Raw genomic sequence first — 17761 nt, forward strand, 5'->3', positions numbered from 1 at the left:
CGTTAAGATGCAACCGGCGCGCAGTTCACATCACTTTGAAAATAGCTTTGAAAAAAAAAATCGCTTTGAAACTGCCGAACTGGGATCCTGGGCCTCACTCCGCAGGCCTCGGAGCGGGCGTCAGAGCCAGGTTTTGCAGTCCTCTCGCCTCAGCTGCGGCCCCGCGACCACAATTCCAGGTGCCCGCCAGGACCCTTCGAGCCCCGACAGCCCGGAAGCGCCTGACCACGCCTACCCACTGCGCCTGCGCGAGGCGCCCCCTCCGGCGAGCGGGGAGACTGGCGCGGGCGGGCCGAGAGGCTCGTCGCGCCTGCGCGAAGGCCCCGGGGAGCAGCGTCGTTACTTTCCAAACGACTGGCGGGAACCGTTGGAGGCTGTGCGGTCGCCGTCTGGTCTGCCGGGCAGCAGCGCGCTCCCTCGTCCCTAGGCCTGGCCGTGGCGCCGCAGCTCTCCCGCGAGCAGAGGCGGAAATCGTGGCCCAGTTCTTCTGTGAGTCCCCCTCCCGCAGGCCAGAGGGCGGGGACAGCTGAGGCCAGCGGCCCTGGAGGCCCGGCCGGCCCGGAGGCGGGGGCCGGGGGTGGGGGGCGGCTCTGCTCCAGCGCCCGCCTGGCTGGAGAATCTAATCTAGGCGCCTTGCTCCTGGGGGAGCGGGAAGCCCAGGTGCTGCCCGGCCTGCCTCGCGCCGCGCCCCTGCACCAGCAGCCTTGCGGGAAACTGCGGATCCCACAGGCTGCCCAGCCCGGCCGCCCGGCACCACCCCGAGCGGTGGAGCCCAGTGCACTTTGAACAGCCCATCCACCAAGCTTTGATTCCGGTACTGAGGGCGATGGGCTAGATTTAGGACCAGGCCATGCTTGTACCCTCTGATAGACTCTGGCAGGAGAAGAGGAGGGAAAAGTGAGGGAGAGGCTTGCTCTGGAGCATCCGACCGGTTAATCAATCAATTGCTAATCCAGACGCAAAAGCCTATTTCCACACCCTGTGATCACGTAACCTGAATTGGGGCTTGCATTACCCTGAGCTTGTAGTTCTACTTGGACGCTAGGTTAATGCAGTTTGGCATTTTTATTTCCGCATAAACGCAGGTATCGTGTTCTTTTGATTTAGAAGCAACATTTTTAAGGATTTTCAGTGGCACTTTTCCCCTACTCTGCTTTCAGCAAGACACGCACAAACGCACGTTTAGGCTTTTTCAGTTTGATGCCATGAATGAAACCGCAGCCACATCTAAATAGGCTTTATTTTCCAGAGTTACAAAGTGGAAATAACTTTAACATTCCTTTTGTTTTCAGCATTTGGCATCAACAGCATTTTATATCAGCGTGGCATATATCCATCTGAAACCTCTACCAGAGGGCAGAAATACGGACTCACCTTGCTTATAACAACAGATCCTGAGCTCATAAAATAATTCAATCATGTAGTGGACAAGTGAAAGGTATTTAATTGTTGAAAACCAATTTGAGTTTTGCAGGTCTTCTTGGACCCGTACTTTCTGGCATCTTGGTGTTCATTTTTCAGCTCTATACAAAGAGGTGTAGAACACTGCAATCTCAAATATAGTGATTCTCCATCGGAAGGAAGCAAATAATAAAGTGAAAGAAAGTCCACTCTTCCCTACCGCATTTTGAGTGGGTTAAATACGTTGATGTTAGGAATCTGATCTGGCTTCACAAAACAATCTCTATCAACTCCTTTTGAAGTGATTTTTGCAGTTCGTGTAGCCAGGTGGAACAAGTTGGAATTTTACATAACTATGATGATGTTTATTATTGGAGAGAAATCCACTACATATTTTTAACATGATATATTTTCTATAGCTGCCTACAGTTTAAAACCGTCATTATTTTAAGATAAAAGAAAATGAAATTGGATCCAGCCTGGGAACTAAACTTAAAAAAAATACTACTAATAGAATACCCAATAAAGTTTTTTAATGTCTTACTGTCTTCATTTGTCTTTGTTAAAATCCTGCCTGTACGTTAGCCATTTCTATCTGAACACCCCTTGTTTTTTCTTAGCTCAAGAAATTACTGAATACTTGTTGAATGGATACTTGTTCTCCATCTATTCTGTCTCTTTTTTCCCCCATTTTTTTCTCTACTTAGGATTCTCACTTCTAATTTTTCTGTGTTATAGGATGTTTCTCCCTGGCTCCTCATTTCACCTTCCAAAACTAGTTCCAAAAAAAAAAAAATTACAGTAATTTTTTTATACCTGAGTCATATATATATATATTTTTTGTTTGTTTGTTTGTTTGTTTGTTTCAAGAGGCTTTATTTTTAAAATTCTATTAATTGTGTTTTTATCATCTTCAGGGCTAAATCACCCAGGGCGATACTCAGATTACTTAGCCTGAAACATAGAAGTAACTAAGAATCTATGTCACCTTAATTTGATGAAGAAGCAAGCCCTGCCTAAGTTACTGGTTTTTAGGTTGTCTCCTTTAAGACTACACTTAGGACATTTCACCTCAGTTGTATGTAGACCTTCCTATTTAATTTGTCCCTTTTATTTTAGTTAGAATAGAGGAATTGCCCTTCTTAGAGGCAAATTGTTCAATCTCTTTGAATCCCCATCCCTCTAGCCTTCTTAAGGAATCTACCCTAGTTCTTCTCTGGTATGTCTGATTTCTTTGTTTTGAGATATTTTCATTGGTTTCATTTGTCTTCAGTTTTAAAAGAAAAAAATTTCCACCCACCCCAGATCTTTAAGTGACTACCCAATCTCTTCCTCTTCCGAGCAAAATTGAGACAAGGTTTGTTTTTGTCAAGGGGTCAGCAAGACTGATGGCCCATATCCAGCAAGTGGCCTATTTTTGTACTACCTGCAAACTGAGTGTTTTCAGATTTTTAAAGGCTAGTTTTTAAAAAACTATGCAAGAGACCTAGGTGGCCCACAAGTCCTAAATATTACAAGATTGTTTTTGTGTCTTAAAAAAAAACAAAACTGTGTATTCTTGAGTATATTATCCCAAGTTCCAATATTAATTCAGGGCTCATTATGAGGCCCCCTTATTATAATCTCTAAGATGACTTCTGACACATTCATAACTTTACTAACAATCTTTGTGTAGTTGACTCATAAACATACATCCAACCCAAGTCTTCTCTTTGCTCATATAGTAAGTGGCTCCCTTGATATCCACATGTGGCTAACCAAGTGATACTTGAAAACTAAATTTAAGGGGGTCCTGGCTGGCTCAGTCAGTAGAGCATGCAACTCTTGATCTTGGGTTGTAAGTTCCAGCCCCACATTGTGTGTGGAGATTACTTAGAAATAAAACCTTAGGGCAGCCCGGGTGGCTCAGCAGTTTAGCACTGCCTTCAGCCCAGGGCATGATCCTGGAGACCTGGGATTGAGTCCCACATCAGGCTCCCTGCATGGAGCCTGCTTCTCCCTCTGCCTGTATCTCTTCCTCTCTCTCTATCTGTCATGAATAAATAAATAAAATCTTTACAAAAGAAGAAAAATAAAACCTTAAAAAAATTGTAAGCATTGTGTCTCATTTCCGTTCTCTTTCAATGAATGGATCAACCTTCCAACCAGTGGTATAAACCAGAAAGTTGGCAACTATCTCTGAGTATTTCCTCTTCCTTAGTCTCATAAGTATCCAATAAATCTTAACAATTTTAACCACGAAATCTCTTGACTCTACCTATACTGATCCATCTCTACCAATTTATCCTTCTATAAGCCTTCAGTACCTCTTGCTTGAATTACTAATCAATTAGCATCCCTAGATCCTCTCTTTACTTCCACTCTACTTTCCACACATCACAGCCTAAAGGATAGTTCTGAAATATAAGTTTAATCACATCACACCCTACTTCAGACACAGTAGACTTCCCTGATTCTTGAAGTATAAGTTCTTTAATTTACCCCATGTGACCTTGTGTGGTCTGACCCCTATGTATCTTGCACAAACCGACCTTGTTCATTCTCCCTTTCTTAACTGTATTTGTATTACCCTTTCAATCCTCTGGTCAGATACTTTTCGCTTTTCAGTATTTTAGACCTGTACCCTTTTCTGTAATCTTTTGCATATTTAATGGTATTTATTTGTAGAACTGAAGTCAAGTGAGAATTCCCTGAGTCAAGTTTTCCTATATTCTCTCATTGGATCACATACTGCACCTTCTTAACATTTATTACAATTAAAAATTTGCATTTATTGCTGCAGTGATTAGATTAATGCTCATCTTCTGGAATTTACCTTGGATTAGAGTATACTGCATGTTCACTACTCTGTGCTTAGCATTCAGTACTAACTACATCTGGTACGGATACTGAGAATTGGACAACGGGAGCTAGGTTATTGTGAGGCAAGTTTTCTGTACAGGTTGGAGGAGTTCCAAAATACCAGTGGTAGGAATTTGCTAAGGGCAGAAAGTGAGACCTGGGAAGAGTTACTTTGTAATGCAGTGAACCAAAAAAGATGCCCTGTTCTGTATTGCAGATTGGTTATACAAGTGTTCAGTTCAGAAACTGGTGGTATTCATCTCAAATATTGAAAGCGGTGAAGTCCTTGAAAGGTGGAAGTTTGATATTGAGTGCGACAAGACTGCAAAAGATGACAGGTAAGTATGAATTAAACTGCTTCCACTTTCATAGATTTTTTTTCCAAAACTTGTTTTCTTGACTAACTGAGTTCTAACTATATTGAACTAGTTTCGTATAAGGTAGTTTGTTTCTAACTATGTTAGATCTCCCGTGGAGAAGAATAAGACTCACAAACTGTGCTCACAAAAGAGTCGTGCCTATTATGGACTTGTATAGTGTACTTTTAACATAACTGCCCTTAGTCTAAAATCCATAAATTTCACCCTTTAGTATTTATGGTGCTATATGTAAGCTACACATGATGTATTAGGTGGGCCATTTAATGGATTGTGTCAAGGTACTTTTAACCATGAAGTATTATCCTAGATTTTCTCCTAGCTTGATATGCAGCTCTACTGTATTTCATTTAACGCTATAAACTTCCTAAGACACTCTGAACTGAAGTTCTTAGATCCTCTGGATGGGAAATGCCCCCTCATTATATGCTAATTCTTAGCATTGTCCCAGGCATGCTTACCTGTAAACTCAGAACTCTCTCGCATAATGAAATGTAGTTTGTTCCTGAAGCCTTTGGTCTGTTTTAGAAAATGTTTATTTTATTTTTTAATGAATTTATTTTTTATTGGTGTTCAATTTACCAACATACAGAATAACACCCAGTGCTCATGCCGTCAAGTGCCCCCCTCAGTGCCCACCACCCAGTCACCCCCACCCCCGCCCTCCTCCCCTGCCACCACCCCTAGTTCGTTTCCCAGAGTTAGGAGTATGTATGTTCCGTCTCCCTTTCTGATATTTCCCACACATTTCTTCTCCCTTCCCTTATATCCCCTTTCACTATTATTTATATTCCCCAAATGAATGAGAACATACAATGTTTGTCCTTCTCCGACTGACTTACTGCACTCAGCATAATACCCTGCAGTTCCATCCACGTTAAGCAAATGGTGGGTATTTGTCATTTCTAATGGCTGAGTAATGTTCCATTGTATACATAAACCACATCTTCTTTATCCATTCATCTTTCGATGGACATCGAGGCTCCTTCCACAGTTTGGCTATTGTGGACATTGCTTCCAGAAACATCCGGGTGCAGGTGGGTGCAGGTGTCCCGGCGTTTCATTGCATCTGCATCTCTGAAGTAAATCCCCAGAGGTGCAACTGCTGGGTCATAGTGCAGGGCTATTTTTAACTCTTTGAGGAACCTCCACACAGTTCTCCAGAGTGGCTGCACCAGTTCACGTTCCCACCAACAGTGTAAGAGTGTTCCCTTTTCTCCGCATCCTCTCCATCATTTGTGGTTTCCTGCCTTGTTAATTTTCCCAACTCTCATGGTGTAAGGTGGTATCTCATTGTGGTTTTGGTTTGTATTTCCCTGATGGCAAGTGATGCAGAGCATTTTCTCATGTGCGTGTTGGCCATGTCTATGTCTTCCTCTGTGAGATTTCTCTTCATGTCTTTTGCCCATTTCATGATTGGATTGTATGTTTCTTTGGTGTTGAGTTTAAGAAGTTCTTTATAGATCTTGGATGCTAACCCTTTTTATCTGATACGACATTTGCAAATATCTTCTCCCATTCTGTAAGTTGTCTTGTAGTTTTGTTGACTGTATCCTTTGCTGTGCAAAAGCTTCTTATCTTGATGAAGTCCCAATAGTTCATTTTTGCTTTTGTTTCTTTTGCCTTCATGGATGTATCTTGCAAGAAGTTATTGTGGCCGAGTTCAAAAAGGGTGTTCCCTGTGTTCTACTCTAGGATTTTGATGGAATCTTGTCTCACATTTAGATTTTTCATCCATTTTGAGTTTATCTTTGTGTGTGGTGAAAGAGCGTGGTCTAGTTTCATTCCTCTGCATGTGGATGTCCAATTTTCCCAGCACCATTTATTAAAGAGACTGTCTTTCTTCCAATGGATAGTCTTTCCTCCTTTATCGAATATTAGTTGACCATAAAGTTCAGGGTCCATTTCTGGGTTCTCTATTCTGTTCCATTGATCTATGTGTCTGTTTTTGTGCTGGCACCACACTGTCTTGGTGACCACAGCTTTGTAGTACAACCTGAAATCTGGCATTGTGATGCCCCCAGCTATGGTTTTCTTTTTTAAAATTCTCTGGCTATTCGGGGTCTTTTCTGATTCCACACAAATCTTAAAATAATTTGTTCTCTCTGAAGAAAGTCCATGATATTTTGATAGGGATTGCGTTAAACATGTACATTGCTCTGGGTAACATTGACATTTTCACAATCTTAATTCTGCCAATCCATGAGCATGGAATATTTTTCCATCTCTTTGTGTCTTCCTCAATTTCTTTCAGAAGTGTTCTATAGTTTTTAGGGTATAGATCCTTTACCTCTTTGGTTAGGTTTCTTCCTAGGTATCTTATGCTTTTGGGTGCAATTGTAAATGGGATGGACTCCTTAATTTCTCTTTCTTCAGTCTCATTGTTAGTGTATAGAAATGCCATTGATTTCTGGGCATTGATTTTGTATCCTGTCACACTGCCAAATTGCTGTATGAGTTCTAGCAATCTTGGGGTGGAGGCTTTTGGGTTTTCTATGTAGAGTATCATGTCATCGGCGAAGAGGGAGAGTTTGACTTCTTCTTTGTCAATTTGAATGCCTTTAATGCCTTTTTTTGTCTGATTGCTGAGGCTAGGACTTCCAATACTATGTTGAATAGCAGTGGTGAGAGTGGACATCCCTGTCTTGTTCCTGATCTTAGGGGAACGGCTCCCAGTGCTTCCCCATGGAGAATGATATTTGCTGTGGGCTTTAGGTAGATGGCTTTTAAGATGTTGAAGAATATTCCCTCTGTCCCTACACTCTGATGAGTTTTGATCAGGAATGGATGCTGTATTTTGTCAAATGCTTTCTATGCATCTAATGAGAGGATCCTATGGTTCTTGGTTTTTCTCTTGCTCATATGATGAATCACATTGTTTGTTTTATGAGTATTGAACCAGCCTTGTGTCCCGGGGATAAATCGTACATGGTCATGGTGAATAATTTTCTTAATGTATTGTTGGAACCTATTGGTTAGTATCTTGTTGAGAATTTTTGCATCCATGTTCATCAGGGATATTGGTCTGTAATTCTCCTTTTGGTGGGGTCTTTGTCTGGTTTTGGAATTAAGGTGATGCTGGCCTCAAAGAAAGAATTTGGAAGTACTCCATCTCTTTCTATCTTTCCAAACAGCTTTAGTAGAATAGGTATGGTTTCTTCTTTAAACGTTTCATAGAATTCCCCTTGGAAGCCATCTGGCCCTGGACTTTTGTGTCTTGGGGGGTTTTTGATGACTGCTTCAATTTCCTCCCTGGTTATTGGCCTGTTTAGGTTTTCTATTTCTTCCTGTTCCAGTTTTGGTAGTTTGTGGCTTTCCAGGAATGCATCCATTTCTTCTAGATTGCCTAATTTATTGGCCTATAGCTGTTCGTAATATGTTTTTAAAATCGTTTGTATTTCCTTGGTGTTGGTCGTGATCTCTCCTTTCTCATTCGTGACTTTCTTAATTTGAGTCTTCTCTATCTTCTTTTTAATAAGGTTGGCTAACGGTTTATCTATCTTATTAATTCTTTCATAGAACCAACTCCTGTTTATGTTGACCTGTTCCACAGTTCTTTTGGTCTTGATTTCATTGAGTTCTGCTCGAATCTTTCTTAACTCTCTTCTTCTACTGGGTGTAGGATCTATTTGCTGTTTCTTCTCTAGCTCCTTTATATGTAAGGTTTGCTTTTGTATTTGAGATCTTTCCAGTTTTTGAGTGGATGCTTGTATTGCGATGTATTTCCCCCTTAGGACTGCTTTTGCTGCATCCCAATGATTTTGAATGGTTGTACCTTCATTCTCATTAGTTTCCATGAATCTTTTTAATTCTTCCTTAATTTCCTGGTTGACCCTTTCATCTTTTAGCAAGATGATCCTTAACCTCCACGTGTTTGAAGGCCTTCCAAACTTCTTGTTGTGATTTAGTTCTAATGTCAAGGCATTATGGTCTGAGAATATGCAGGGGACGATCCCAATATTTTGGTATCGGTTCAAACCCCATTTGTGACCCAGGATGTGGCCTATTCTGGAGAAAGTTCCATGTGCACTTGAGAAGAATGTGTATTCAGTTGAGTTTGGATGTAAAGTTCTGTAGATACCTGAAGTCCATCTGGTCCAGTGTATCATTTAAAGCTCTTGTTTCTTTGGAGATTTTGTGCTTAGAAGACCTATCCAGTGCAGAAAGCCTTAAATCGAAGTCACCAAGTAGAAGTGTATTATTATCTAAATATGTCTTAATTTTGGTTATTAATTCATTGATATATTTGTCAGCTCCCACATTCAGGGCATATATATTGAGGATTGTTAAGTCCTGTTGTTGGATAGATCCTTTAAGTATGATATAGTGTCCCTCTTCATCTCTTACTACAGTCTTTGGGGTAAAGTTCAGTTTATCTGATATAAGGATGGCTACCACTGCTTTCTTTTGAGGACCATTTGAATGGTAAATGGTTCTCCAACCTTTTGTTTTCAGGCTGTAAGTGTCCTTCTGTCTAAGATGAGTCTCTTGTAGACAGCAAATCGATGGGTCCTGCTTTTTTATCCAGTCTGAAACCCTGCACCTTTTGATGGGGTCATTAAGCCCGTTCACGTTCAGAGTTACTATTGACAGGTAGGAGTTTAGTGTCATCATGATATCTATTCAGTCCTTTTTTTGTGGATTGTTCCACTGAACTTCTTCTTAAAGGGAAATTTTAAGAGTTTCCCCTTAAAATTTCTTGCAGAGCTGGTTTGGAGGTCACATATTCTTTCAGTTCCTGCCTGTCTTGGAAGGTCTTTCTCTCTCCTTTTATTCTGAATGAGAGCCTTGCTGGATAAAGTATTCTTGGTTGCATGTTCTTCTCATTTAGGACCCTGAATATATCCTGCCAGCCCTTTCTGTCCTGCCAGGTCTCTGTGGAGAGGTCGGCTGTAACCCTAATACTCCTCCCCATAAAAGTCAGGGATTTCTTGTCTCTTGCTGCTTTAAGGATCTTCTCTTTATCTTTGGAATTTGCAAGCTTCACTATTAAATGTCGAGGTGTTTAATGGTTTTTATTGATTTTAGGGGGGGATCTCTCTATCTCCTGGATCAGAATGCCTGTTTCCCTTCCCAGATTAGGAAAGTTTTCAGCTAGGATTTGTTAAAATACATATTCTGGCCCTCCGGCCCTTTCGGAGCACTTGGGAAACCCAATTAAATGTAGGTTTTTCTTCCTCAGTCTGTCGTTTATTTCTCTTAATCTATCTTCATGGTCTTTACATTGTTTGTCTCTTTTTCCCTCAGTTTCTCTCTTTGCCATCAACTTGTCTTCTATGTCTCCCTCTCATTCTTCTGCCTCATGAACCCTCATTGTGTGGACTTCTAGTTTGGATTGCACCTCATTCAATTGATTTTTACTTTCTGCCTGATTATATCTAAATATTGCAGTCATGAAGTCTCTTGAGTCCTTTATGCTTTTTTCTAGCCCCCAGTAGGTTTATAATAGTGCTTCTGAATTTCCTTTCTGACATTGAATTGTAATCCAGATTTTGTAACTCTGTGGGACAGAGGACTGTTTCTGATTCTTTCTTTTGAGTTGAGGATTTCTTTCTAGTCATTTTGCTCTGTGCAGAGTGGCCAAAAACAAGTTGTATTGGGAAAAGGAGAAAAAGAGAGGAGAGATAGAAGGAAAGAAAAGAGAAAAAGAAAAAAGAAAAAAGGAAGTAAAAAAGAGAAGAAACAGAGATAGAAAAATAAAGAAAGGAAAAAGAAGGGCAGGGTAAGCAAACAGAAATCAAAAAGCAAAAAAAACAAAAACAAAAAAAAACACAGGGGAGTATCTTCTATTTCTGTACTTTAATTCCCTTGACTTCCCCTGGAATTTGTCCATCTAGTTGGTCTTCTGGGAGACGGGCCTGTTGTGCTGATCTTCAGGTGTTAGCACTTGGGGGATCTGCTCTGCCGCCTGCCTGTTCCAGGGCTCAGTGGGGATTTTTTACACCCTTGAGGCTCCAGAAGGAACAACCACAGTGGCAGCGGCCAGCTCTGGAGCTCTGGAGTCTACTCCCGCAGTAACTACAGAGCTCTCCATCTGCAGGGACCTGGATGCTCTGGGGGCGGGGCCGCTGATCTGCTCAGCTCGGGGCAGGAGCGTCCTTCCCGTCCTGGGCCCTCCTGGCCTCTTCCTGTCCTGGGGGGAGGCCGGATCCTGGGCTGTGTCCCTGGCGCCCTGTGCTCCTGGGCCTGCGCTGTTGGATTTGCACTCCACCGCATAGCCACCTCTCCGCAGAGCTGCCGTCCGGGCCCCTCTGAGCTGCTCCCGGGTCCAGCGATGCCATGCTGCAGCCCTTAGGGAGCTCAGCGCACTCTCCCCAGGGCACAGTTGCTCTGTTAGTGTCCCAGGGAGCCTGAGGGCATCCCCACCTTTCTGGGGTCCTGCTCCAACTCCCTGTGAGGCCTTTCCACCCAGGAAGATTGGTGAAGCTCCTGCTTCTTGGGGCCTGGGCTCTCCTGTCCTGGGGACACTCACCCCGGCCTTAGCCTGGCTCTTCGCGGGGCCCCTCTCCCTTGGATGCCTTTTGTTTCTTTATTTCTTTTTACCCCGTCTTCCTAACTTGATAGAAGCGTGAACTCTTCTCACTGTAGCATTCCAGCTGTTCTCTCTTTAAATCTCAGGCTGAATTCATAGATTTTCAGGATGATTTGAAGATTATCTAGGTAATTGGTGGGAACAGGTGATTTGGGGACACTAGTCTTCCGCCATCTTGCCCCTCCCCTAGAAAATGTTTAATTATAAATACACCTTGATATAACATCTTCTTTGAAGCACTACAGAATTAGACATTTAGGTATTCCTAAAAATACCAAAATGATTATGCCAATTAAAGATCTTAGATACTAATTGTTATCTTTATTTTACAACATCCTGAATGTTTCCTGACTTGAAGCACTCGGCAGGTTTTCTAGTCATCTGTTATTTAATGATCTAATACTAAGATCAGCCTTAATATCTGGAATAATAAATGAAATTATAATTGTTTTTTAAAAACTCCTTTGGAATGCATTACTTAATTTGAGTTTTGAAGCATTTAATCAAACAAATAATCTTATCAGTGTTTTAAATAACTTGTTAAAACTTAAAATGAATCAACTCATTTAGTTTCTTTGGTAGCACACCCAGAGAAAAGTCTCAGAAGGCCATCCAGGATGAGATCCTCTCCGTAATCCAACAGATCACAGCTACCGTGACATTTCTGCCGCTGTTGGAAGTCTCTTGTAAGTATTATATGACTTCACGTTGGTTCAGATTTCTTGTGGAAAGACTATTACTAAAGCTATTACTTTAAGAATTAACTGTTTTGTTGAATTTTTTCTTAATTATCCATGTCATGGTATATAAGTGAGAAAAACGTCATGAATCTAAAGCAATGCTGGCTGTGTTTTATTTACAAGTGCTGAATAGGGAAAGAAGGAAAATTTTCTACAGTGCTCCTGAATATTTTGATGTAATTTCTTCCATTTCTTTTATTTTATACACATTTCCTTGTATATAATTAAGACTTAGACAGGTATAACTGTGTCTTTCTTTTCTAGATTAGTTACTCCTTCATTCATCAGATATACCCTAAATGCCTACTGTATGCCTAACACGGTTCTGGGCATTGGGATACAGCAGTCACAGAACCAAGATGTTCTTTTTCTCTGGCTTAGATTCATGCTGTCTCGTGATTAATTATATACTTTCTGCAAATATCTTTAGTGGTTCTTTGAAGAAAAAAATCAAGTTTTTCATTAAGTAAAAGGGAGTACAGTATTTTCTGTACTAAAATTTCCATTGAAGAAAAGCAATTAGCTAATATAACTGATTAGAGATCAAGCTAAACTAGCTTTTCTGACATGATAGCTGGCTCACATGTGAGGGAGACAGGAAGGATAGTTGTACCTTTCGAAAAATAATTGTACTTTAATGATCTTATCCAATTTAGGTTCATTTGACCTACTGATTTATACAGACAAGGATTTGGTTGTACTTGAAAAATGGGAAGAGTCAGGACCACAGTTTGTTACCAATTCTGAGGAAGTCCGTCTTCGTTCATTTAGTACTACTATCCACAAAGTAAATAGCATGGTGGCCTATAAAATTCCCACCAGTGACTGAGGATGAGATAAGGACAGTGATGTACTTGTAGTTCTCAGATGCGGTTTTCCTGAAACCAAGTCAACTATAGTTGATAAATTTTGTATCACTGGTTAATTTTTAGACTGGGAAAACTTAACATTCTACATCTATTGAACTGTGCATAATTGTCCAATTTTTTCTACCTGTATAACTTTATACAGGGTTGACATAAATTATTGCACATTGTTCAAAAGGGAACTAGCAGATCACATCAGCATTGTTGTCAATTCCTTGAAAGTGGTAACTGTAGATGGATAACTTTTGCCATAAAACTAAATGCCTTCTTAAATCAGACCTTTTGGTCAAGGACTTTGACTCTGGAATATAGGTAGGGAGATATTAAATGTAAAATACAGCAACAGAAGTCTGAATATTGAGAGTCTTTGTTTAGATTCTGAAATTATCTAACGATAACTTGCAAGTAATGAAACATTGCTCATAATAGGTCTCTGCCATTTATTTTATTTGTCTATTTTCCATATTGAAAACATTTCCAATGATTTGATTTTAATTTGTTGTAGAACTCGAACCTACAAAGCTACGTATATTGCCACTGTTTAAATTCCTGTGATACAGAACTCTTAATTTTTTTTATGTTTTCTAAAATCAAGCTTTAAATGATGATGAAATAAAGTTAAATATGTATGTTTAAAATTTGTCTTAAAATATGTTTATATTGGTGTGGTATTAACACATACAATAGAATGGATTCAGTATAGCAAATAATATCTTGTGCCTACTGAGGCCTAAGGATACAAACTTGAATAAATCTGGAGTTACTTTCAATTTAATGAACAAGCTTTGATTATATCCCTTTAATCTTATAACCTTAGACTTAAAATAAGCATCATTCTCTGTAAAAAATAATAGATGTCATTGGAATTAATTCATTTTAGCATGTAGTGTACTGGAGAACTTTTCTATCCTCTTAGCCTTATTGCCAGCCTAGTTTTCCTTATTTTTTAAGGGTCAGTTTAAGGCAAACTTCTGACGTCTTTTCTCATCTCTATTCTAAATGTTACCTTGTTTTGTAATTAAGTGCTTAGTATCAGACACCGTTCTAAGCTTTTTATATGATTTAACTCATTAACCTTCACTATAAAGTAAAAACACATGGCCTGTATCACTCATTCAGAAATTACAAAGTGAGCACCTGTTAAAGTGCCAAGTATTAGGATGAATGAAACAAAGTCCTGGTCTTTCTAAAGCGTGAGATATGGAGAGGAAAATAGATGGCAATCTTCCAGGCAGTTACTACACAGGTTTATCTCATTATGTATTTGTCTTTGTTTTTTCACCTGAGTAATCTAATCTCTTTGATCCAGTTGCCTGCTTGTTAAGAATAAAGGGCAATTCTCTCATTGCAAGACAAATAAGTGCCAGTAATTGATGACAGGTATCGTGAATGCTACTGTGAAAGCCCATTGCCTTGAGAATTGTTGAAGCTATCTAATTGAGGTCCACCCACATGTGTCCTTTTCCTGAATAAGAAAAGTAGTTCTGCAGAAATGAAAATGATGTTGAATTAAGGTATGGTCAAGAGTCTGGTTTTCCAAACATGAGGTATGTTACAAAGTGGACACTAGTAAGATTAAAACATTTAAATTCTGGGCTGTTTGTAACCTCTAAACATGAAACATTAGGTTGAGAAGGAAAGCAGAACTGGAAGTTCAGTAAAAATATGAAGAGTTAACAATTCTGGTCCTACTTTTGGGACAAAAGTTTGAAATTCTTTTTAGAAAGCAGTAACTGCTTTAGGAAACACTAAATACCTCTGCTAAATAAGCAGAAATAATGTGGTCATTCCCTGAAAAATGTTCACCAGTAGCAACTTTCTTAATAGATCACGGATAATACTTAAATTTCTGTCAGTTGTTTTTATTCGCCAAATTAAACAGTCCTAATATTACCACTTATACTTTGTGGCTTATAACACTACTGAGTCCTACTAGTACATATATTAGAGTTGAGTGGGAGCCAAGCTACAAGCTTTATTGGCAAAGCTCAATCGGAAAAGCTTTGGCCTATGGCTCCAACTAAACTTGTCCTGCCCTCTTTTCCTATACCTTGAAGTCCACCTTAAGAGGAAGATATTTATTTATTTTTTTTTAAGAGGAAGATATTTAAACCAACAGATGCAAGAATTGCGAATGACCTATGAACAGTGGGTATTATGTGTAAGTGATGAATCACTAAATTATACTCCTGAAACCAATATTACACTATATGTTAACTAAAATTTAAATAAATGTTTGGAAGAAAAAAAGAGCCCTACATGACTTCCACACCATGTTATACAGAGAAACCAAGATTCTAAGAGAGCCTGATGGGCCTGCCCTGGACTCTTGACTCAGTTTTGCTTACCATAGGTGGAGGAATGGAAACATGTTCCGACTGGGCCTATCAGGGTCTGAAATAGAGCCCCAGAAGGGACTGAACCACACGTCTCCAGGATTCTTCTCCCAGTGTCATCAATTGGAGAGAGGAGTCAAGCCTCCATGGGAATTCACACAGAGGTGTGTAATAGTCTCATGTATTAATTGGCTTTTGCACAAACAACCATAGAATAACAATTTTTTCCCTGTAAGTCAGTGGGTTATCTGGAGTGCTTGTCTTCTTATCATGCAAATCTGCAGGGTACGTGTCTCCTTCTATCATTGAAGGGGCAATGCCTCACCAGGACTGCTAAAGCTTATCTTCAGAACTTTCACACTGACATTTTTGCCCATATTCCACTGATGCAGGTAAGACTTAAGGCTAAGCCAAACTTCAATGGGGCCAGAAAGTACACTCTTCCCATGGACTTGGGGAGAGGGCTGTGTGAAAATCTGGTGAAAGTGATAGTATACAGGATAGATCAGGATATCTAAATAATGCTACCCTGTAACTTGTTTTCCACCAGATGTCACTAATGCTACAATATTCAAATTAAGGTGAACTTTTAACTTTAATATTCAGCCTTTCCTATTGGGAATTAACATTGGGATTTCTGGCTACAAAGATATAAAGACATCAGAGGAAGAAAACACAGCACCTGTATTCGTTAGGTAATATTTCATTTAATTTTCCTGCTTTAGTGCACAAGTAGAATTGCAGGATCAATGGACACACAAACAGCTCTACATTTTTTAAACTTTAGATGGTCTCTTCTGTTCATGATCAAGAAGCTCATTTGGCTCCTCAGCAAGCTCATCAAGAGCAGTGTTTCTTCACCTTTCCTAATGGCTCCTACCCTTTTACATCCTTTTAGCAATTGAATGTCCATAACAAATTACTTTCCATTTACTGTACTTTACAAAGCTCCAGGTTTCTTTGGGAGCATTGTAATTACACTGTCCTCAGATGACTTTAACCAATTAATGGCAGGGACCAAAAGACAGAGGACTTAACCCTGTAACTTACCTATATCGTTCAAAGAATAAATCAAGTGTGAATTTGTGAGCAGTGGTGCAACAATTTCCCAACCAGTCAAAAGAATTGTTCATTAAATAACCTTTTACTCTTTAGGGAATTAATTTTTGGCTAAAGTTGTAAATAATAATATCTTCATCTTTTTATTAAATATGTAAAGTTCTGTTTTAAGTTATTTTTGTTCAATGTAACCATGATAAAAACTTGTGTTGGAATAACTATGGAATAGAAATGCTGCTAAATTTCAAATTTTATTAGTTACATCTTCTTAGAGCAGATCTTTATTTTTTATTTCTTTTTTTTATTTATTTTTTACTGGAGTTCAATTTGCCAACATAGAGCAACATAGAGCCCCCCTCAGTGCCCGTCACCTAGTCACCCCATCCCCCTACCCACCTCCTCTTCCACTACCCCTTGTTCATTTCCAAGAGTTAGGAGTCTCTGAGAGCAGCTCTTTAAAGATCTTTCCATTCTTCATGAATATGGCTTTGAAAGCCAGCAGCATTAACTGATGCTTATTTTAAAAAAATCTAGTTGGGAAGGCTACTTAATCTTCATTAGAGTTGACAATCCTCTTCCAATCTGGCAAAAACATGGTAGCCTTAGCAACAAAACTATTAGAAAAGCTTAGAGAGGAAAATGCCAAGCGTTGACCCTCTGATTACACAAGTCAGTTTATGTTACCATTTCACCTACTTTTGTGCTCTTACCATTTGATCTATTTTTATACTAGAGAAACATAATTTCATTTATTTGTATAAAGTCCATTCATCTGTGTATATCTGCACCATTTTGCTAGGCAAGCTTGTTTGCATAAAGGAACACATGAGATCAAAATCTTTATTGTTCTGGCATTTTATCTGTGCTAAAAAAAAGCCTCTGAGTATAAGCACGACCACACATACTCCACTATCCATGCAAGGAAAAGATCTCAAACCTCTTCAAAAACTATCTAGTTATGGACATACCCAGTGGATACCTAGACATGGATCTGAATTTCTTTCTGAATGGCAGTGTCACTGACTCACATGCATTATTACTTAATCCTCACAACAAACCTAGAGGGGTTATTGTTCCCATTTTACACGTATAAAACCTGAGACTCAGGAAGGCTAGGTAATTTGCTGAACTTCAGACATCCAGGATCTAACCCCAGGCCTGACCCTAAACCAATATTCTTTCTCATTGGTTTTCAGAAACTAAGCAACAGCGGAAGGTGCCCTGCTCCAGCTGCAGGGACTCAGCCAGAAAGACTGGAATACTACATGACTCTACCTGCAAGTTGGGGAAGGAGAATTCAACACTATTTGAGTATTGAGTTGCATTAAATGTTTACATATACATAGTATTTTTGCTGTATAATAGCATCATGCATTTTCTTCCATCAATGTTTTCTTCTCTCATTCTTTCACTTGTTTTTGTAACTACAAGCTGTGTTGGAATTTGCGCTTCTTTACAGGTTGGAACCAGTTTGAGAAAGGGGAGACAGAAGGCAATTTAAATGTATGTTATCATCCAAATGATAGGGTTCCCTAGTAAAGCTGGGTAGAGGCTTAGACCTCATGCAAAAACAGGGTTTGCTACTGCATCTCCATAAACAAGCCATGGG

General features: G+C 39.8%; 1 protein-coding gene across 2 annotated transcripts in view; it reads left to right on the forward strand.

Moving 5' to 3' along the window:
- The first annotated feature begins 291 nt into the window (after nt 1-291).
- Nucleotides 292-17761, forward strand: part of LOC144291584 (rho GTPase-activating protein 20-like) — a 68058-nt gene continuing 50588 nt past the window's right edge. For both annotated transcript variants that reach the window (XR_013358905.1, XM_077861184.1), the window contains exons 1-6: nt 292-489; nt 1293-1438; nt 4460-4580; nt 11722-11837; nt 15111-15257; nt 17349-17463. Coding sequence is in view for 1 of the 2 variants with exons in the window: in XM_077861184.1 (XP_077717310.1) it covers nt 15240-15257; nt 17349-17463 (133 nt within the window). In the remaining variant the exon portion in view is untranslated. The remainder of the gene's footprint in view (nt 490-1292; nt 1439-4459; nt 4581-11721; nt 11838-15110; nt 15258-17348; nt 17464-17761) is intronic.

The sequence above is a fragment of the Canis aureus genome, chromosome 20 (genome assembly GCF_053574225.1).
Source record: "Canis aureus isolate CA01 chromosome 20, VMU_Caureus_v.1.0, whole genome shotgun sequence".
Classification (NCBI taxonomy): Eukaryota; Metazoa; Chordata; class Mammalia; order Carnivora; family Canidae; genus Canis; species Canis aureus.